This window comes from Panthera onca, chromosome C1, assembly GCF_046562875.1.
Source record: "Panthera onca isolate mPanOnc1 chromosome C1, mPanOnc1 haplotype 2, whole genome shotgun sequence".
Classification (NCBI taxonomy): domain Eukaryota; kingdom Metazoa; phylum Chordata; class Mammalia; order Carnivora; family Felidae; genus Panthera; species Panthera onca.
In genome coordinates this window covers 186,347,454-186,367,862 of record NC_138346.1, presented here as the reverse complement: position 1 = coordinate 186,367,862, position 20,409 = coordinate 186,347,454, and the positions used below count along the sequence as shown (strand labels likewise).

General features: G+C 52.5%; 3 protein-coding genes and 1 non-coding gene across 8 annotated transcripts; 2 read left to right on the top strand and 2 right to left on the bottom strand.

Moving 5' to 3' along the window:
- The first annotated feature begins 902 nt into the window (after positions 1–902).
- PLK3 (polo like kinase 3) lies at positions 903–5,969 on the top strand. Its single transcript, XM_060625912.2, has 15 exons — positions 903–1,285; positions 1,497–1,604; positions 1,694–1,810; positions 1,951–2,080; positions 2,162–2,249; positions 3,066–3,161; positions 3,253–3,451; positions 3,563–3,686; positions 3,870–3,961; positions 4,202–4,295; positions 4,436–4,519; positions 4,613–4,775; positions 4,916–5,045; positions 5,217–5,330; positions 5,441–5,969. The coding sequence occupies exons 1-15, from the start codon at positions 920–922 to the stop codon at positions 5,630–5,632; spliced, it is 2,097 nt and encodes a 698-aa protein (XP_060481895.1). The 5' UTR covers positions 903–919; the 3' UTR covers positions 5,633–5,969.
- A 10-nt stretch (positions 5,970–5,979) lies between these two features.
- Positions 5,980–7,241, bottom strand: DYNLT4 (dynein light chain Tctex-type 4). Of its 2 annotated transcripts, none has more exons than XM_060625918.3 (3): positions 7,131–7,241; positions 6,755–6,826; positions 5,980–6,653 (listed from the first exon to the last, which is right to left on the bottom strand). In XM_060625918.3, the coding sequence occupies exon 3, from the start codon at positions 6,640–6,642 to the stop codon at positions 5,983–5,985; it is 660 nt and encodes a 219-aa protein (XP_060481901.1). In that variant the 5' UTR covers positions 6,643–6,653; positions 6,755–6,826; positions 7,131–7,241; the 3' UTR covers positions 5,980–5,982. The 2 variants fall into 2 exon arrangements, with proteins under 2 accessions (XP_060481901.1, XP_060481902.1); XM_060625919.3 differs by having other exon boundaries at positions 6,755–6,810; positions 7,131–7,240.
- A 1,397-nt stretch (positions 7,242–8,638) lies between these two features.
- Positions 8,639–13,628, top strand: BTBD19 (BTB domain containing 19). 4 transcript variants are annotated; one of them, XM_060625915.3, is made up of 8 exons: positions 8,639–8,924; positions 10,208–10,421; positions 10,507–10,560; positions 11,712–11,771; positions 11,873–11,941; positions 12,019–12,145; positions 12,276–12,401; positions 12,541–13,628. In XM_060625915.3, the coding sequence occupies exons 1-8, from the start codon at positions 8,839–8,841 to the stop codon at positions 12,669–12,671; spliced, it is 867 nt and encodes a 288-aa protein (XP_060481898.1). In that variant the 5' UTR covers positions 8,639–8,838; the 3' UTR covers positions 12,672–13,628. The 4 variants fall into 4 exon arrangements, with proteins under 4 accessions (XP_060481898.1, XP_060481897.1, XP_060481896.1 ...); XM_060625914.3 differs by having other exon boundaries at positions 12,019–12,150; XM_060625917.2 differs by lacking the exon at positions 8,639–8,924 and adding an exon at positions 9,879–9,994 and having other exon boundaries at positions 12,019–12,150.
- A 4,701-nt stretch (positions 13,629–18,329) lies between these two features.
- Positions 18,330–18,443, bottom strand: LOC132673939 (U5 spliceosomal RNA). Its single transcript, XR_009608274.3, has one exon. It is a non-coding gene; the product is annotated as a U5 spliceosomal RNA (small nuclear RNA).
- Between the last annotated feature and the right edge of the window lie 1,966 nt (positions 18,444–20,409).

Genomic DNA, 20,409 nt, shown 5'->3' with positions numbered 1-20,409 from the left:
GGCCTCTGGCTGCTGACTCCAGGCAGTGGGAGTTTTCAGGGAAGGGGAACAGGGGACCCTACCAGAACTGGAGACCTGTCCCTCAAGAATGTGTAAGAGAGGGTAGCCTGGTTGGCTCAGTCGGTTAGCGCGGGACTTCGGCTCAGGTCATTATCTCACAGTTCATGAGTTCGAGCCCCACATTGGGCTCTCTACTGTCAGCGCAGAGCCCGCATTGTATTCTCTGTCCCCCTCTCTCTGCCCCTCCCAGCTTGTGCACGGGCGCCCTCTCTTTCTCAAAAATAAACATAAAAAAAAAAAAGAAGAAGAAGAAGAAGAATATGGAAGAGGGTTGTAGAAGATGCGGCCTGGCACATAATAAAAACCTTGAATGCTGGTCTCTGACCACAAAACTTGGCGTGGCAGTCTCCTACCCACCCCTCCCCATCCCAAGCCAGGCTCCGGAGTGTGCAATTCTTCCCAAGCCCTAAAGGGGGTGGCACCGGGCTCTGGCCGAGGGCAAGGGACCAGCGGAAGGGCTCGCGCCCTTAAAGGGGAGTTTTGGTGACTCCCGCTGGCGAAAGCGAGCGCCGCCCCTGCCTCTCCCTTCCCGCCAGGATTGCTTGTCCATCTAGTTGCCTGGCGGAGACTCCGGATACCCAGCCCCCTTTGGACTTCAGCATAAGCCCCGAAGGATGGGGAAAGAAAGAGACCTCCATTAAAGGGACTCTCGGTCACCAGGGCGTGGGGCTAGGGGTACGGAGAAACGGCTGCTCCCTACATGCTTGGTGCCTACCAGCAGAGTTGCCTCTTTAAGGCTTGGGTAGGAGGCTGGGTCTGAACTTGCGTTTGGTGGGAGGACGAGCTTCTTGGTGACGTAAGACCTGAGGAGGGGCGTGCCTTCTGAGTGACTCGTCGCCTGGAAGGGGGCGGGCTCTTAATGACGAAACTCCGGGGAGGAGACAGGCGTTCATTGATAAAAACGCCGGGCTCCCTCGGGCGCGAGCGCAGCGTAGCAAATCCAGGCAGTGCCACGCGCGGCCCGGGCCTGGCGGAACAGAAACAAGCCGGGCCCGCGCTGCGACGCACCGCCTGCATGGAGCCCGCCGCCGGCTTCCTATCCCCGCGTCCCTTCCCGCGTGCTGCCGCCCCGCCCGCGCCCCCTGCCGGGCCCGGGCCGCCTGAGAATGCCTCGCCGGGACCTGATCTGGAGATGCTGGCCGGACCACCGGCGCCGGACTCAGGGCGCCTCATCACCGACCCGCGCAGCGGCCGCACCTACTTCAAAGGCCGCCTGTTGGGCAAGGTGAACTGGTGGGGTGGAGTGCTAGCGAGGGGCGGGGGGGTCTTGCCGACCTTCTGGACGGCTCCTGCTGGGGCGGGGGCGCTTGTCCTCAGCGCGGGGACGCGGGGACGCTTGTCCTCGGCGCGGGGACGCTTGCCCTCAGTGCGGGGACGGTCTGCGGGCCAGACTTGGCTATCCTGGAGCGCTCTGCCTGATGCCCCCTTCCCAACAGGGGGGCTTTGCCCGCTGCTACGAGGCCACTGACACGGAGACCGGCAACGCCTACGCTGTCAAAGTCATCTCACAGAGCCGCATCACCAAGCCGCATCAACGCGAGAAGGTGGGCCCCAGGCCCAGCGGATCAGGGGTGGGGTGGGGACAGTAGTGAGGGAGCCCTTGAAGGATGACCACCCCGCGCCCCCATTGCAGATCCTAAACGAGATTGAGCTGCACCGCGGCCTGCAGCACCGCCACATCGTGCGTTTTTCACACCACTTTGAGGATGCTGACAACATATACATTTTCCTGGAGCTCTGCAGCCGAAAGGTGAGTGATGACAATGGGAGTGGGAGAGAGAAAGGGGCCTTGAGACCCAAAGCTGGAGCCCTGTCTCTTCCTTCGGCGAGCACAGATGGAGGGAGGGTCAAAGAGGGCGGGCCGGGGGCTGAAGCAGTGGCTCTCTGCAGTCCCTGGCCCACATCTGGAAGGCCCGGCACACCCTGTTGGAGCCAGAGGTGCGCTACTACCTGCGCCAGATCCTTTCCGGACTCAAGTACTTGCACCAGCGGGGCATCCTGCATCGAGACCTCAAGCTGGGTGAGAATCCTGGGCCAGCAGGATTGGGGTTTGAGGACGCAGAGAGAAAGGAGTCTGACACACCTCTTTCCCCCTGTTCAGGAAATTTTTTTATCACTGAGAACATGGAACTGAAGATGGGGGACTTTGGGCTGGCAACCCGGTTGGAACCCCCGGAACATAGGAAGAAGTGAGTGTTTGAGGAGAGGGGTGGCCACAGTCTGTGTGATACAGATGACGTGCGTGACAGACAGTGAGTTTGTATGTGGGAGGCATGATGACTGACTGATGTGTGTGTGTGATAGATGGGGAGGGATGACGGTTGTTTGTGTGTGGGGGAAGGTGGAGGTGGCAGCCACGACTGGTGGAAAGGCTGAGGGTCCTGTTGGTGTTTGAATCCCTGAGACAGACGGGGATGTAAGGATTCTTGGAGATGTTTGATCCTGTGTGTGGCTGGGGGAAGGTGACATAAGCAATGTGTGTGTGAGACAGACGGAGTGTGGGAATAGCAGGACATGACATCCTGTGTAAGAAGACCCTGCTGTGACCATGATGACTGGGTGTGAGTGACAACAGATAGCATGTGTGACAGAGGAGTGTTTTGGGGCAATATGACAGCTGGTGTTGGTGTGTGTGTGGCACAGACCATAGGAGGTGACAGCCTGTGTGGGTGTCTGACAGACGGGAGTGGGAGAAGGAGGAAAGGATCAGTGATGGACTCTGCTGGCCTTGGAGGAGGGAGCTGGGTTGGGGGTCAGGGCCTTACCCCCCCCCCCCACGCCGCCCCCCATCATCCTGCAGAGCAGCTGAGCAGCTGGGCCAGGCGGGTGGGCGGGGACTCAGCTGCCATCTCCAGCATCCATTGTCCCAGGACAAGCAGGAGTTCTCTGGCCTTTGGTGACAGGCAGCTGCTTTGTCTGGACTCACAGTGGGGGCAGGGATGAGGGTGGGGGGTGGCTAGCCAGGCTGGGTCTGAACCTTCTCCTCTCTTCCTACTCCTTTTCAGAACCATCTGTGGCACCCCCAATTATGTGGCTCCAGAAGTGCTGCAAAGACAGGGCCATGGCCCCGAGGCAGACGTGTGGTCCCTGGGCTGTGTCATGTGAGTCCCAGGGTCGTCTACACACTGGTGGGTGCACGCATGGGGTGTACCTTCCACTTTACTCCTGACCCCCCTTATCTCTACCTCACAGGTACACACTGCTGTGTGGGAGTCCCCCCTTTGAGACAGTTGACTTGAAGGAGACCTATCGCTGCATCAAACAGGTTCACTACACACTGCCTGCCAGCCTCTCACTGCCTGCCCGGCAGCTCCTGTCTGCCATCCTTCGAGCCTCGCCCCAAGACCGCCCCTCAATTGACCAGATCCTGCGCCATGACTTCTTTACCAAGGTCTGTGGCTCCCCGAAGTCAAGTCTGCATATTCCCAGGGGATTCAATGGGGGGGTAGGTGACAGGGCCCCTAGGACCTCCCTTCTCTGCTCACATGACTTCCCTCCTCAGGGCTACACCCCCGACCGGCTCCCTGTCAGCAGCTGTGTGACAGTCCCAGACCTGATACCCCTTAACCCAGCTAGGATTCTGTTTGTCAAAGTTACCAAGAGCCTCTTTGGCAGGAAGAAGAAGAGTGAGTCTGCGATGTCAGTGGGTTTGAGGGTATAAAGTGCAGGGGGGCTTGTTACATATATTGTGGGGGCATGAGTGTGAGTGCCTTTGAACCCCTGGAGAGAGCATGTGCCCATTTGTATCATCCCTACAGGAAGCCTGCGGGGTGGGCAGGATACTGAGGGCTATATCTTCCCCCACCCAGGTAAGAACCATCCTGAGGAGCGGGACGAGGTCTCCTGTTTGGTGAATGGCCTCACTCGGACGTCCATTGGCCATCAAGATGCCAGGCCTGAGGTGAGGTACTCACGTGGGTAGTGTTTCCTGACTCACTCTCACCCTAGCAGCTGCAGGAAGCCTGGGATAAAAGAAGCTAGTGAAGCATCTAGCCTCATGGTAGCCTAATTGGCTGTGTGTCATTAGCCAGGCAGGGCTGACCTGGGGTGCCCTGGCTGCCAGGGCAAGGCTGGGCCATGGACTCTCAAGGATTTGGATTTTGAGGACTATCTCACTTCCTTCTCCTACCCAACCATCCAGGCTCCAGCAGCTTCTGGTCCAGCACCCCTCAGCTTGGTAGAGACGGCACCTGAGGACAGCTCACCCCGTGGGACACTGGCAAGCAGTGGAGATGGTGAGGAGCCAGGAGGATGAGAAGTGTTAGAAGTTTCTGGGGCTGAGACCAGGGACCAGAGGGAAGGAGTCAGAGGTCAGTGGTCATGGCCTGTGTCCTGGGGAACTAATGCCTAATTCTCAGTGCCCTGTTTCCTTTAGGGTTTGAAGAAGGTCTGACTGTGGCCACAGTGGTGGAGTCAGCCCTCTGTGCTCTGAGAAACTGCCTGGCCTTCATGCCCCCAGGTGAGATTGGGGTATGGTATGGGTGAATGGTGGTGGGAGTTCTTTGGCTGCCATGTTGGGAACAGATCCTCACTCCTTCCTCTTCCATGACAGCGGAACAGAACCCAGCTCCCCTTGCACAGCCAGAGCCTCTGGTATGGGTCAGCAAGTGGGTTGACTACTCCAACAAATTTGGCTTTGGGTATCAACTGTCCAGCCGCCGTGTGGCTGTGCTTTTCAACAATGGCACACATATGGCCCTTTCAGCCAACAGAAAGTAAGTGCTGTTATGGAGTGTCTTGTATCCAGGCCATTGTGCCCAGCAGCTGTGTGCTTCTGCACTTGGGTGTCCTGGGGTCTCTCGGGGAGGGGCATCAGTGCGGGGTTCTCTCTGACCTCTTGTCTCCTCTCCTCCAGGACTGTGCACTACAACCCTACCAGCACAAAACACTTCTCTTTCTCTGTGGGTGCTGTGCCTCGGGCCCTGCAGCCTCAGCTTGGTGTCCTACGATATTTTGCCTCCTACATGGAGCAGCGTCTCATGAAGGTATGTGGACTGGAGTGGGACACGTTGAGGACTAACACAACCTGATCCCTTCCTAATCCCCTTGGCAGGAGTGGCTGGGGGGGCTAAGAGCTAGAGGCTGGACCTCTAAGGGAGACATTAATGGGGAGGGGCCTGACTAGTATCAGACAAATAACCTGCTCCTACTCCCAGGGTGGTGATCTGCCCAGTGTGGAAGAGGTGGAGATGCCTGTCCCCCCACTCTTGCTGCAGTGGGTCAAGACTGATCAGGCCCTACTCATGCTGTTTAGTGATGGTACTGTCCAGGTAAGAACCCCTCCTGGAGTTGGGGGCAAGGTCTAGGAGGCCCACTATGCTGGGGAAAGAAACTGGACCTGGGGCCTAGGCCCTGATCAGTGCTACCCTTCTGTGCATAGGTGAACTTCTATGGCGACCACACCAAACTGATCCTCAGTGGCTGGGAGCCCCTGCTTGTGACTTTTGTGGCCCGCAATCGCAGTGCTTGCACTTACCTCGCTTCCCACCTTCGGCAGCTGGGCTGTTCTCCGGACCTGCGGCAGCGGCTCCGCTATGCTCTGCGTCTGCTCCGGGACCGCTGCCCAGCCTAGGCCCCAACCTGCAGAGCAGGCCTTGACCTAAGGCCTCAGGGCTGAGGCCTGTGCCTGTAAGGCTCTGGCCTTTGCCTTTGTGGGCCTCCCTGTCCCTTTGGTGCCTCACTGGGGGTTGTGGGCCGAATCCCCCAGGGAATCAGGGACCAGTTTTACTGCAGTTGGAGTCTGCCTGTCTCGGCAGCCTCCTACCCCTTCTCCAAGAAAAGCCTGAGCCTTAGTCCCCAGCTAGGGGACGTTATTTATGGACCACTTTTATTTATTGACAGACATTTATTTATTGGGATTGAGCCCCAGGGAGGGCCTCCTCCTGGGATAATAAACCGTTTTTGCATAACTTGGAGGCCTCTTCACTCGTAGTAGAGCCCATGGACCACGGCCACGGCGAAGAGCGAGGCGTTGGTGAAGGCGGCGGAGGCCAGACCATCGCATTCGGTGTCCCAGAGCGCGCGGCTGACCACGTGCACGCCCTGGCCGGCGCGCGGCCCCAGCACCACGCTGCACACTAGCTTGTAGCGCGGGGGACTGATCTCACGCAGGCGCACGCGTACCAACTCGCACAGCTCCTGAGCCAGAGGCCCAGCCTCCATCCCCGAGTAGCACGCGTTGTGCAGCCTCGCCGCCAGCGCTGCCTCCAGGGCGCACTGTAAGCGCGAGGCTTCCCAGCGCTCCCCTGGCGCTGGCTCTGTGCGGTAGGAGGGTGCCACCTGACGCACAGGCGCTAGGGGCAACCCAGAGAAGCTAATCCTTGAGCCCAAAAGAGGAACTGGGCCCAGAGATGGTCGCCGACCCCCAGGACCCACGCCTGGTCCGGCCAGCGAGTTGCGGCGTGAGAAGGACGAGGCTGGGCCCAGCACAGAGCCACGGCGGGCGGCTGGGCCCAGACTTGCTAGTCGGGCCTCTTCAATACTGGGCAGGTGGCCTGGAGGCCTCACCGGTGATAGTTTCAGCCCGGGGTCTTTGGTAGTATCCTCCTCCTGGCGTCCTGGGGGCACAGACCTGCCAGCCATGGACCTGCCGGCTGGAAGACCCACACATAGACGGGGGCCTAAACTGGCCGTCTGTACCACATCCAGTCTTTCACTCCGTGATAAGGGTTTTTACCCCCTAACCCCTTCTTACCTGTGTTTTTGGGACGGGTGAATCAAATTGTCCCCAGCTGCGTGGATTCCTAGGTGCTTAGAGGATTAAGGGCTGTTAGGGACATAAGCGATGCTGCTCAGACTATCATCTTGGGGTTGCCCCTGTCCCCTTGAGCTCCACTTTCCCCTGGGCACTATGGAGGTTAGCTAAGTGAGCTCTAAATAAATACACCTCCTTTTCTCTCTTCCACCTGACTTCTCCAGCAGAAGGGAGATGAACCTCCCCTTTGTTTTCCTCAGCCTAGATAGTGGTGCCTCAAACCCCTAACCAGAGGGAGACACAGACAGACCAACTCCTTCAACCCCACAGATCCTTCTAGCCCCGTGTCTAGAATCCAGACACCTTCGACCCCTACCTGCTTCTAGGGTGGCTAGCACAAAGATCTCTCCTACAATTGGTTCAGGCTGGATGGAGGCAGGTGACTCAGGAAGCTCCTTCCACCCTCTCCAGTTGGCCTCTGGCCCTACCTCCAGAATTAGTTCTGGGATGAATGCCCTCTTCTCCCGAAACTCCCACAGGAAACTGAGTCAGCTGCAGCCTTTGGACTCCAAACTCTCTCCTAGCTCCACAGCCCTTCCTCACCCAGCTGGCCTGACTGGCAGGCAGGAAGGTAATGGCCCCTTGTGTTGTGGAGTTGCCCTGGGTTACTGGGAAGGCACTCCTGTTTTTTTGGTTTCCTCCTTCCAGTCCTGGCTCTGGCTTAACTTGGAAGTGTTACTACACAGTACATGCTGTGTGCGGGGTGCCTGAGTCATCAGGCAAGAGGAGATAACAGGGGCCTAGAACCCCTGTACTGAGGGGGCAGATGTAGAGAGGGGCTCTGGTCAGAAAGGCATTCCCCTACACCAGGGCTCTTGAGCCACTGTCCATTTCTCCCCTTCTGAAGGCTGGCTCTGAAGCTGTTAGCAAGTTGCAGAGGCCTGGTATATGGGGAGACCTTGAGGCTGTAGGGGTGGCTGTTCAGGAATCAGGATCTTCCCCCACAGGAAGAAGAACGTCATGGCTCTATCCTCTCCCCATTAGCCTCAACAAGGACAAACATTTCCGCTCTCTGTGCAGAGCTGGGGTGGAGTTTGGATGACTTCCTCAGCTCAGGGCTGTGTGCAGGGGGAGGGGAGACCCATTAGCCCTGCTGGTGGGAGCCGACCTGATGCAACAGTGGTGACTAGACTTGGCAGTGAACCAGAGTCCAGCCTCCTGACCCCTGCTGACCCAAGTGCTCTGGAGCTTGTCTCCAGCTGGCCACACCTCTGCTGTGCCCTAGTGCCTAGAGTGCCAACCCCCTAACTGTGGTTGCATTTTAGGGATGCCAGAGGCCATGACGCCTCTGTCAGAGCTGACACCTCCTCACCTGACCTCCTTCTGGGAAGGACAGGACTGCCCCCCTCCCAGACAAGCCAGTCTGGGCCCTGAAAGCTCTATGAGGGTGAGGAATTTCCCTATTGAGGGGGGTTTCCCAGGCCTGGCCAACCTGATCCCGACCCTGTGCGCATGTGAGGGAAGGAGTAGGAGGGTCAGGGAGTTTGAACTCTGAATCCAAGGCAGGCAGGGGCCTGGGTGCTAAGACCCTCTACTAACTTCCGGCCCCTCTGAGGGCTGAAGTTTTCCCTGGGCCTGTGGAAGATGGGTGGGGCCTCTCAAGCTGAGCTCCAGTTTCCGTGGAAACCCACAGGCTTCCCACCCACTGCTGCCTGGGCAGGCTCCCAGCTGGGGCCTCATGCTCTGCCAGCCTCTCTTCCCCAGTCCAGTCTGCTCCACCCTCAGCCTGTCTTGGCCCCTTCCCTGACTCTCCATCCCCAAGCCCAGCCTCTGGCCTCTTCTATTAGGCTCTAATGCCTTCTTAAGGAACCTGGGCCTCTCCTGCCCCATCCCTAAACTTCAGCTTCTCAGCAAACAGGCTTCCCAAGCTCCTGTCCCTCCCTCTCAGGCCTTTCTAGCCTCCTTACAAGCTCCCAGGCCTAGCCAGGCCTCCTGCTCCTGCCCACCTGTCACCTCCCACAGACCAACAGACAACAGGTCTCCTAGGCTATTCTGTCCTCTTGCTCCCCTGCCCCACCCCACCCATGGAGACCCCAGGACTGCTTGTGCACGGGGAGGCTGCACCCTTTTCCACAGCACTCCGAAGCCTTCTCAACAATCCCCAATACAGGTGAGGGGGTGGGCCCTGTCTGTGGGATTTCCTTAGCTGGCTCTGCCGGGTCCCATGACTCTGAGGAAGCCTTGGGTACAGAAGAGGTGGAGATGACCCTCCTCCCTGGTGAACTCATTCTGGGGAAGTCAAGTGTGGAGAATGGCTACAGGTTACATCATTCAGTGTCCATGATGTCTTGAGAGCCAGAAGTGGGGGCGGGGGGAGAAGAGGGGGAGGCAGTGGGGGCTGGAGCCCAGAGCAACTGGTATGACTTTGGGCAAAGGCCTTCTTTTGTGGATTTGGGTTCCTGGCAGAGAGGAGCCCTTTGCCCCCTGGATCTTGAGAGATGGGATGTGACTTGAGTCCCTCCCTGGGAGGCAGAGGAGCAGATGACCCTGTTCTGGGAACTGGGGATTCACAAGAGGAACAAAACTCAAGGGATTGAGCCAGAGTTTCCGGCAGGAAGCAGTTCAAGGGTGCTGCCTAGGGCTCACTGCACAGGATGCTAGTGGTGTCTGAAACCAGGGATAGAATATGGGGGAAGGGCTGGTCAGGAGAACTAGAATGTAGCTTTCTGTCCCCACTTCCTCCCTAAGGGTTGAGGACTCCCATGACCCTACTGCTTTGGGGATTACAGTCTGGTCTGAGTAGTGGGAACCCCTGGCCTTGGACCTGGGCCTAGGAGGCTCCAGAAGCCCAAGCTTCATTTCCTGCCTCCAACCCTCTATGCTGTTGGGAGGCCCAGAGGCTGGGGCCGGAAGTGGTTGTGAAGATGGAAAATGTGGTCTGGTCTCATGATGGTGCGTCGCTGCCATGTCTATCTGCAGCCAGTGCACTCTGCACCCCCGCTCCCCCACCCCCTCCTGCCTGGAGGAGGCTGAAAAAAGCTGAGTTTGCAGTCTATGGAGGAGGAGCCAAGAAGAGCTTCCCTTACCTCAAGAGTCAGGCTGGGGAGAAGAGGGGTATGTAAGATCAATCTTGCATCAGCCTTGGTGTCCCCTCCGTGATCAAGCATAGCCACCTCCTCTAAGACCTGAGGGTTTGGGATTACTATCCCATTTCATGGATGAGAAACCTGAAATTCAAAGGTATAAGTCACTTGCCTGAGGCACCATGGGATGAAGCTAGGACTAGAATCCAGGCCTGTGTGTATACTCCAGACCATTGGCTGGAAGGACTAAGCCCTGTCCCTTATATGACAGATAAGGAAATGAAAGCTCAGAGTGGGCAAAGGCAAAGCCTAGAGTTATATCCAAGACTCTGGCCTCTTCTTCCCTGGCTCTCTCCTTCCCTTCCCACAGTGATGTTTGCTTTGTGGTCGGTCAAGAACGGCAGGAGGTGTTTGCCCACCGGTGCTTGTTGGCCTGTAGATGCAACTTCTTCCAACGACTTCTGGGTCCGAAGCTGGGCTCTGGCATGCCTAGCCCCGTGGTGCTAAGCACTGTGCCAGCTGAGGCCTTCCTGGCAGTGCTGGAGTTCCTGTACACCAACAGCGTCAGGCTGCACCGCCACTCTGTGAGCCTGTTGGGCAAGGGTGTGGATGAGAGAGGGAGGGGGAGGGGCAGGAGACACTCCCTTCCACATCCCTTCTACTTTGCAGGTGCTGGAGGTGCTGACCGCGGCTATAGAATATGGACTGGAGGAACTGCGAGAGGTAGGTTTATGTGGCAGGCCCTTGTCTCACTTCTCTTGCTTCTTATGGGCTCAGATCACACCCGACCTCACACACACTCTGGCCTGGAGAGGAACGTGTTCCAACACAGAAGTATGGATAGCTCTCTGTGTAAATAGGCATTATGTGTGCCTATGTGCAATGGATATGTACATGCCCTGTGTGTGCTGTGGGGGCATATGGCGGGGGTTATGGCTGGTGCCATAGATGCCAGGATAAATCAGCCTTGATCCTTGTTCTTCAAAGAGAGATAGACACATGAAAACTCTTAACCCAGGGGCATAAGAAGTGTGATAAATGAGGGTATATGGTGCTGAGATTCTACAGAGGGTCTCTCTAGTCTTGCCATAGGGGAGAAAGGAAGACTTCTTGGGAGGGGAAACATTTGTGTTAGATCAAGTAGAATAGGTAGAGGTTTGCTCAGAGGGGGAGTGGAAAAGGTGGCATTCTAGTCACAGAGGCACAAAAGGAGCTAGTGAGCCATTTAGTGTGGCTGGACTAAGTGTGAGAGGAGAGAGACAGATGAGATTGGAGACAGTGCTGGGGGCTAAATCATACTGGACCTTAAAAAATTTGGACTTTTTTTTTACTCAGAGGGCATGGAAATTCATTGGAAGTTTCAGGTAAGGGAGTGAGGATTTGGAGCTAAGAGAATAAGTGATTGGGAGAGATGGGAAGGGCTCCACAGTCCAATGGGGATGAGAGGCAGTGGCAGCCCATGACTTTTAAGAGAAGAGGAACTGGCATGACCCAGTGCTTTTCTGGATGTGAGAGTGAGAAGGAGAGGTCATGGGTGAAATTCAAGTTTCTGGTTAAAACGAAAAGGTCTTTGAGTCAGGAGTGACACAAGATAAGTGTCCTCAGAGAAGGAGAGTGGATTTTCACGTGGCTTTCATCTAGTTTCATTTGTGGGGAATGTGCTAGAAGGTAGACTGCTGGACCCAAAGTAGGCTGCTAGTGTCCAGTCCCTTCAGGCTTGTCAAATCTCAGACCCTGGTGATTTCTTGCCTCTCTTGGTCTGGGAGGTCACCTTGGGCATGTGGCTGCTTAGGAGCCTGGGTGGCTCACTGCTTCCGAGGATGGGGTCTTGGGGGAGACACCTTGGCACAACCCGCTTTCATTTCTGTTCCCAGCTGTGCCTGGAGTTTGTGGTGAAGGTGCTGGATGTGGAACTGGTTTGTGAGGCCTTGCAGGTGGGTGTTCTAGACAGGCTTGCAGTTAGTCCTCAGTGTGGAGGACTGGACTACAATGGTCTCTCCAGCCTCCAACCTGATGGCCTTCATCCTGTTCCTAGGTTGCTGTAACCTTTGGCCTGGGACAGCTGCAGGAGCGTTGCCTAGCCTTCATAGAGGCCCACAGCCAGGTATCGCTCCCCATCTTCATAGTCTCAATCCCTCAGACCTCATTCTGCTCCTCCCTGACCCATTCGTGGACCCACAGGAGGCGCTCCGGACCCGCGGGTTCCTGGAGCTGTCGGCGCCAGCGTTGCTGTCCCTGTTGCGCAGCGACAAGCTCCGCGTGGACGAGGCTGAGCTCGTTCTGGCGGCCAGGAGCTGGGCACGCGTGGGTGCGGTGAGCGGGGGTACTAAAGGGACCCTGGGTTGGCGTGGGGAAGGAGGCTTGGGGCGCAGGAACACGGCAAGCCGGAGGCGGGGCAGGTGCTCCAGACTGTCCAGGCTTAGGGCTGGCGTTCGCAGGCTGTGCTGGAGCGGCCGGTGGCCGAGGTGGCGGCCCCGGTGGTGCGGGAGCTGAGACTGGCTTTGCTGGCCCCGGCGGAGCTGAGTGCCCTGGAAGAGCAGAACCAGCGGGAGCCGCTCATCCCGGTGCGGACGCGGGGAACCAAGCTCAGATCCGCTCAGCAGCGTGGGGGAAAAGCGCGAGGGTGGGGGTGGGGGGGCTCGGCCCAGGGTCTGCCGGGTGAGGGGGTATTGCAGGACTGCCGTGACCGGCCTTCCCCTGCAGGTGGAGCAGATCGTAGAGGCGTGGAAATGCCACGCTCTGCGAAGAGGGGATGTGGCCCGGGGCGCCCCGTGCCGCCGCCGGAGGGGAACCCTGCCCCGGGAGCATCACTGCTTTCTGGACCTGCCCTTTAAGTGACCAAAGGCCGCGGTTTGCAAGGAATTCTGGGCCTGTCCCAAGCTACAACTCCCGACGTGCCTAGTGCTCGGAGCCGACTTCCGCCCCCAGCATGCCCTGCGAGCCGGGCGCTGGAAGGGCGACTGTAGCCCGGCTCTGCGCCCTGTGGGTGGGGCTGTGGGGGTGGGGAGTGGGTGTGGGCTTGGGCGGGGCCCAAAGGCGATTTCCCTTACACTTTACCCTGACTCTACCCTGGCCCTCTGGCCGCGCAGGCTTGCCGCGTTTACTTTTATAATCCCCACGTTTTTCGGCTCAGCTCCTTCTTTAATTCCAGAGCTACCTCCTAGAGAGCACTCTCTAAATGCCCCACAGACCTCAGACTCAATCCAAAATTGGGCTGCCTCATCTTTCTCCAGTTCTGCCCCCATCGTGTTTCTCATCTCTGTGAGTGTCTAAGCCAGAAACCTGCATCTCAGCTTTGCCTTGTTCTTCATCCTCACATCTGCCTCCCGTGACTTCTGCCTTCTAAGACACTGAAGGGTAGTAAAATGTGCCAATCCAAAATACGCCTCTTTGAGCTAAGGATTATTTTAAGCTGATTATTTTGAGAAAAAGTGGAAGCTCTGGAAACAGAATAGAAGTTACCCTTTTGTAAGGAAAATTTATAATTAAAAAGGGGATCTCCATTAGTAAGGGCGTCTCCTCTGTACCAGGAAAAGAAGGATGATCAACTCACAAGATTTTAGTGGAGAAGGCACCCACTGAAATCTGCTTAACAAGCCTTACCTTATGTACTGTGTTTTTCCTGGTAGCATTCTCCTAACTGTCCTCCCTACACTTTTCTTTCATCCTTAACTGAAGATGGTCTTTCAGCAGGTATTTTAGACCACCTCAGGGAGTTACTCATTTTTCCCTGGGTATCTCCCATGTACACAGAGGTATACATATTAATAAACTTGTTTTTCTCTTGTTAATCTGTCTTATTACAAGGGTCTCAGCCAAGACTTCATAGAGTAGAAGGAAAATTATTTTTTCTCCCCTATGAGATCTTTCCAGTTGGTTCAGTTCTCTTCACTTTAGTTCATTCAGTACCATGTTAAGAATTAATGCAACAGGCTCTTGCTAGTCTTTCTGCCTCCACACCAGCCATGCCCCTCTTCGTGCCATTTCCCACACTGCAGCCAGACTTAAGATTATCAGCCGTACTACCCTTATTAAGCCCCCAACATCCCCATTGCTCAGACAAAATACACTCTATTTCACTTTCAGGACACTCCGAATTACTAGTGGTTCCAAATGTTAGCAACTCTTCTCTCAACTACCTTTGCATAAAGTCACTGGTTCTGAAGGCAGTAGTCCTCTGGCTGCACAGTCATTCTCTTGGTTACTGATGACTACCCATGCTACAGATGCAGTTTTGGAGTGATGGTGGGGTCTGGAGCCGATGGCCAAGAAAGAATGGTTGAGTGCAAAAAGGTGATTTTAAAGCATGGGGACAGGACCAGTGGGCAGGAAGAGCTGTATGTGTGTGTGTGGGGGGGTGTTGTGAGGAGTGACTGATTATATACTTAGGGGTTGGGGTAAGTAAAGGCCAGGGGAAGTTTCCAGAAGGACTTTCATATGCTAATCATATGCTAAAGAAGACTCAGGGGCACCTGGATGGCTCAGTTGGTTGAGCTTCCCACCTGCGCTCAGGTCACGATCTCATGGTCAGTGAGTTCGAGCCGCGCATCGGGCTCTGTGCTGACAGCTCAGAGCCTGGAGCCTGCTTTGGATTCTGTATCTCCCTTTCTCTCTCACCCTCTCCCGTTCATGCTCTGTCTCTCTCTGTCTCAAAAATAAATAAACATTAAAAAAATTAAAAAAAAAGAAGACACACAGGATCCTGGAGGCCTTGCTCTTGTCAAGCTAAGATTGTTTTTTTCCCTCTAGCAAAGCATTAACATTAAGACAGTAGGGAGTTCCTGGAGGAATGTTAGAGTTGACCTGCCTCAAGAATTTGTCAAAGGGCTGCAGGTTATGAGGAAATTTAATTCTATCTACATTTCCTTCTGCCTTTGTTTCTCACATCACTACCTTTTTCATTCATTACGCCCTTTGTCTTCCTGAGGATCTGAATCTCCCTAGACAAAGATCCCTGGGATTGGAGTGGTGCCTTATTCATTTCTTGTTTCTCCAGTCTCTGTCACATAATCAGTGCTCTGCAAATGTTCACTGATGACGTTATTTCCTTATTTAAATGCTATTTTATTCCATAAAGAGTTTAAAAGAGCTATAAAACAAGATACTATCAATCTAAATTGAGGGACAGTTGATTAGTAGAAAATAGGGTTAAACTTCTGTCTCAGGGATTTTATACAAAAATATGTTGCATATGAATTAAAGGAAGTTATTTGGCATTACTTCTCAAGACCGAAAATGTGGTTACTCATAGTACCACTTCATAACAGCATTGTTTGGATAATGAAAATTGAAAACAAGCGAGATGTCCTGGTTTAATCTAGAAGACTGGCTAAACTATGGTACATTACAGTGATATAGAAAGGTATCTGTGACTTTGGAAAAAGCTCAGTGCAGATCAAGTAGAGCACAATTCCTTTTGCTAAAAGAAAAGGTAGTGTAAGGGAGGAAAAAGTTCTCCTTGCCCCTCTTAGGGTGCCTGGTTGGGTTTGAAAATTAAACTTGGGAATGCAAGCTGGTGCAGCCACTCTGGAAAAGAGTATGGAGTTTCCTCAAGAAAACTAAAAATAGAACTGCCCTAGGACCCAGCAATTGTACTACCAGGCATTTATCCACGGGATACAGGTGTGCTGTTTCGAAGGGACACAGGCACCCCCATGTTTATAGCAGCACTATCAACAATAAAGTATGGAAAGAGCCCAAATGTCCATCGGCGGATGAATGGATAAAGAAGATGTGGTATATATCTACAACGGAGTATTACTCAGCGATCAAAAAGAATGAAATCTTGCCATTTGCAACTACGTGGATGGAACTGGAGGGTATTATGCTAAGTGAAATTAGTCAGAGAAAGATGAAAATCTTATGACTTCACTCATGAAGACTCTAAGAGACAACACAGATGAACATAAGGGAAGGGAAATGAAAATAATATAAAAACAGGGAGGGGGACAAAACATAAGAGACTCTTAAATATGGAGAACAGAGGGTTACTGGAGGGGTTGTGCAAGGGGGGATGGGCTAAATGGATAAGGGGCACTAAGGAATCTACTCCTGAAATCAGTGTTGCACTATATGCTAACTAATTTGGATATAAATTTTAAAAAAATTAAAAAGAAAATTAAACTGACATAGATTAACAGGACAAAAGCATACAAATTTATTTAATATGATTTATGTATGTATGTATGTATGTTTGTCATCTCTACACCTAACGTGGGGCTCACACGACCTTGGGATCAAGAGTCACATGGTCCTCCGGCTGAGCCAGACTGGTACTCCAATATTAAGTTTTAGTGTGCTCACTTCATCAGCACATATACCGATATAAGTTTTAGCAATACAAAAGCCTTCATAAGGAAATGAAGACTAGAAGAAATGGTTAAACCAGAGTATTTTTTTTTTAATGATTATTTATTTTTGAGACAGAGAGAGACAGAGCATGAACGAGGGAGGGTCAGAGAGAGAGGGAGACACAGAATCTGAAGCAGGCTCCAGGCTCTGAGCTGTCAGCACAGAGCCCGACACAGGGCTCGAACTCACGGAGTGTGAAATCATGACCTGAGCCGAAGTCCGATGCTTAACCGACTGAGCCACCCAGGCACCCCTAAACCAGAGTATTTTTATGCTGGGTTTGATGAAGAGTGGATAGTGATGGAGGACATAATGGGTTAAAGGGTATGAGGTAAGTGTAGTAAATGGGGAAATTTAGCAAAACCTGTTTGGATTCTTCTTGGAGTCCCTTTGACTCTGGAGATAAGGATGACTCCTTGCCTCCAGTATAGGAGGGCACCTCTCACTTGAGGGTTTTATGACCTGTTTCAAGGGAGAAGGGAGATAGGGCCAGGGTGAGATGAGGCGGTAAGAGTGACTCTTCTGATTTCTCAAATTGCTTAAAATATTCAATATGCCAAGATACTATATTTTGGGGTAGCATGTCCTGAACCCCATCAGTAGCACAGTGATTAAGAGTATGTCTCTTCTGGATCTAGGCTGCCTGGGTTTGAATCCTAGCTCCACCACTTTCTGGCTTTGTGACTTGAGTAGGGTAAACTTTCTATGCCTCAGTTTCCTTGTTTTGAAATGGCGATAAAAACAGAATCTATTGAATAGAGTTCTTAGGAAGGTTAATTTTGTAAAGTGCTAACCTTCCTAAGAACTATATTAAATATTTAGATAATATATAAATTAAATATCTAAAAATATTATATATATATATATATATATATATATATATATATATATATATGAATCCATTCATTTGTTCCATAAGTATTGAGTGCTCATGTGAAAGGCACTGATTTAGGGTCATGGGATCCATCAGAGAATAAGTCAGGTAAATTCCCTGCCTCGAGGAACTTACATTCTAGGAGAAACATACAGCAGACAAGTAAAGAAATTAATGTATGATATAATTTCAGGAAGTAGTTTGTACTCTGAAAAAAAAATAAAACAGATTAAAAAGATAAAGAGTGATGTGGTGGGAGTGGGGTTGTTTCATACAGGGTGGTGAGGGTGGACCTCTGGAGACTCAGGACTGGAGACCTAAAGGATGAGGGGCACAAACCACATGTCCTGGAGAAAGGCATTTGGAGGGGTTTGTGCAGGCTGGAGAATGGAGTGTGTGATCAGATTTACATTAAAACAATTTGTGTGTGTTGTATGGAAGATTGGGACAAAGGGGCGGTAGGGAATGGGGTACAGTCTAAGAATAGTTACAGAGGAGAGTTTTGTATGAATCCATCAAGAGCTCTTCTTGGACCAGGGTGGGTTGCTTGAAGCTTATGCTTTGAATATGGCCATCACTGATCCCAGCTGTAAATTTATGGAGGTCACCAGCCATGACATGGTATTTAGTTAAAGCCAGAGAAGATGCTGGGGTACCTGGGTGGCTCAGTCGGTTGAACAGCTGACTTCAGCTCAGGTCATGAACTCAGGTTGAACATCTGATCTGACTTTGGCTTGGGTCATGATCTCGTGGCTCAAGAGTTCTAGTCAGAGCCTGACAGTTCTGAGCCTGGAATCTGCTTGGGATTGTCTCCTTCTCTCTCTGCCCCTCCCGCATTCACACTCTGTCTCAAAAGTAAAGGTTGAAGAAAAAAAAAAAAAAAAAAAGTCAGAGAAAATACAGATAAATGGGAGAATCTGAGTCTAAAACCCAAGGACTCATGTGGTGGGTGGCTAGCTAGCCATATATCCATTTCTCCACGGCTCTCCCCACTGAGATTATAAATTACTTACCTGGCTATGTTATTTGTCCCGCCTTTCCAACATTTGCCGTCACTAATAAACTAAACTCTTTATAAATGAAGAGGCTAGTTACTACAGCGTTAACCCACACCTGCTCTGAAATATCTTCCCAGAAATACCGGAAAAACCTAAAAAAGCACCTCACACTTACTTTTCTTTGGGAAGCAGAAACTATACTCACCCACAAGTAAAAGTCACAACGTATTATAAATGCTGGATCTTTCTTTTTCTTAACCATAAAAATAAGCCTCAAAACGAGGCCTCAAAAAATTTGGGTAAAGACTCATAGTTGTTTCTCTCCACGGAAATCTTTAGTAAAAGGCGAAAGATTTATGCGATTTGAAGAGAAACCAGAGCATACCCTCCCACCTTCTCCTGGAATTTCCTAGAGCAAGACAACACTTAGCACACTTATGGTTGTTTAGTGTCTGCACGGTTCATGCTCCCTGCTTGGAATTTCTATAGACCATAGATTTCTAACAGGTAGTATGACCTAAACAGCGCAGAAATCTTGGTGGGGCTGGAACTCCAGCAGCGTGAAACTGGTTTTTCGTGGTGCACCATGGGTATGCAAATCACAGGCGTCTCCGGGCGGGTGGGAGACACCAGCTGTGGCGGCGGGGTGGCGCTAGGGTGATGCCTCCGTAGTAGCTCTGCGGTCCACACGAGAACCCGTGCCCCGTTTGCCCGGAGAGGTAAGGGCGTTTCCCGCCGGTGCCTGTGCCGAGCTCTTTACCAAGGGGTTGGGATTGTTAGTCCCAGTTATTGAAGTACAGCCTTACCGGCAGGAACACCCTCCACCCCCCGCCCCCAGTGCTGGGACCCAAGCAGAAACGGTTGAGCAGAGTCCTCAGGGGCCCTGGGACCTCGTAGGACGCACATCACTACCCCTCCCGGAAGAGATGGCATCCAACTAATATTAAAGGATGGTTCCATCAAAGAAGAAAAGTGTCCTTGGCAGAGAGAATGACGTCTGTGAAATTGTGGAAGGTGCACACTGAAAATAATTCAGCCTGTCTAGAGTGTGGTGTGTCTGAATGAGGGTGTGAGTCCGGCTAGACACTGTCTGGGAGAGAGCTGGATGATGGCAGAGGCTAGAGTGAGTTGCGCCTGGAAAGGGCTTAGATTTCGTCTTGTCCATGATGGGGAGCCATGAAAGGGAATTTAAGTCAGAGGACTGAGTAGTGTGAGGTACCACACAGGGTGGGCTGCCCCGCAAGGCCTGGGACTTGTCTCGGAGACTGGAGGTGATTCATACCCCTGGATTGAGCATTCTTGGGGTGGTCGAACTCCAATCGGCTGGAATCCGTTTGATTGCTGCCACACCAGGACACCTTTCCAGTCAGAGCAGTCAGAGCAGAAACTTTCAGCACAGTTAATATCTATACACACTACAAGACTAGGGAGCACTTATGAGATACCAGGTCATTTCTTACATAAATAATTTCATTGAAAATCCTGAGGAAAAGAAATAGCACCCTACGAGATAGGTTCTAATCTTCCCATTTCACAGATGAAAACACTGAAGCACAGTGAGTTTAACTAACTTTCCTGGGTCCCTCTGCTGCTAAGCAGCACAGTAGACTGACATCTTTTGCACTAGTCCAGCTTGGTGAGCTCCTCTGCTCCACTCAAAAGCCCCTCCACCCAGGCACTATTGGCTTGAAATCCAGCCTCCATCCCTTGCACCCCCTATTTTAGGTTCAAAGCCAACTACTCAAGGTCTTTTTAGGTATTTATTTTAGTGTTGATTCAACTGCTATAGGTTTGTTCATGTATTTAATTAAATGAATTTATTTTATATTTAGTCAGAACGTGATTTTCTGGCCTTTAGCCTGGTGGGTGGGGTATAAGAAGGCAGTGCTCTTAAGGTGGGGTTGTTCCTGGTGAGTGAGTGGCTGGAACCCACTGTGCATATTTGTATCACTTGAGACTGAGACCTGGAATAGTTTGAGGAAGGATAATAAAAGACCTCCCTCACCTCATAGGGTGAGGTGCTGTAATCTAGCCCAGAAGTGTGGCCAGAATCTTCTAGCCCTCTGTATAAGAACAGAACAGATAGCTTAACTATAGCACCTCACTGGCCACTAGCACAATCTCAGTTTCTGGACAGTTCCCCCTGTGGATCCCCTGGCTGTCTGGCCAAAGGTGCCTCTGGGGCACCAGGCTGCTGATTTGCAGAGGCCTCTTGCCTTGGAAGATGGTCTAGACATAAACTCCTAAAAGGTCTCCCCAGACCTTGCTATTCCCATCTGTTTCAGTTGGCTACTTTCTCTATCTGCTTCCATTTTACCTTCTACCTGTTGCATTGCTCTGCCCCTGCCC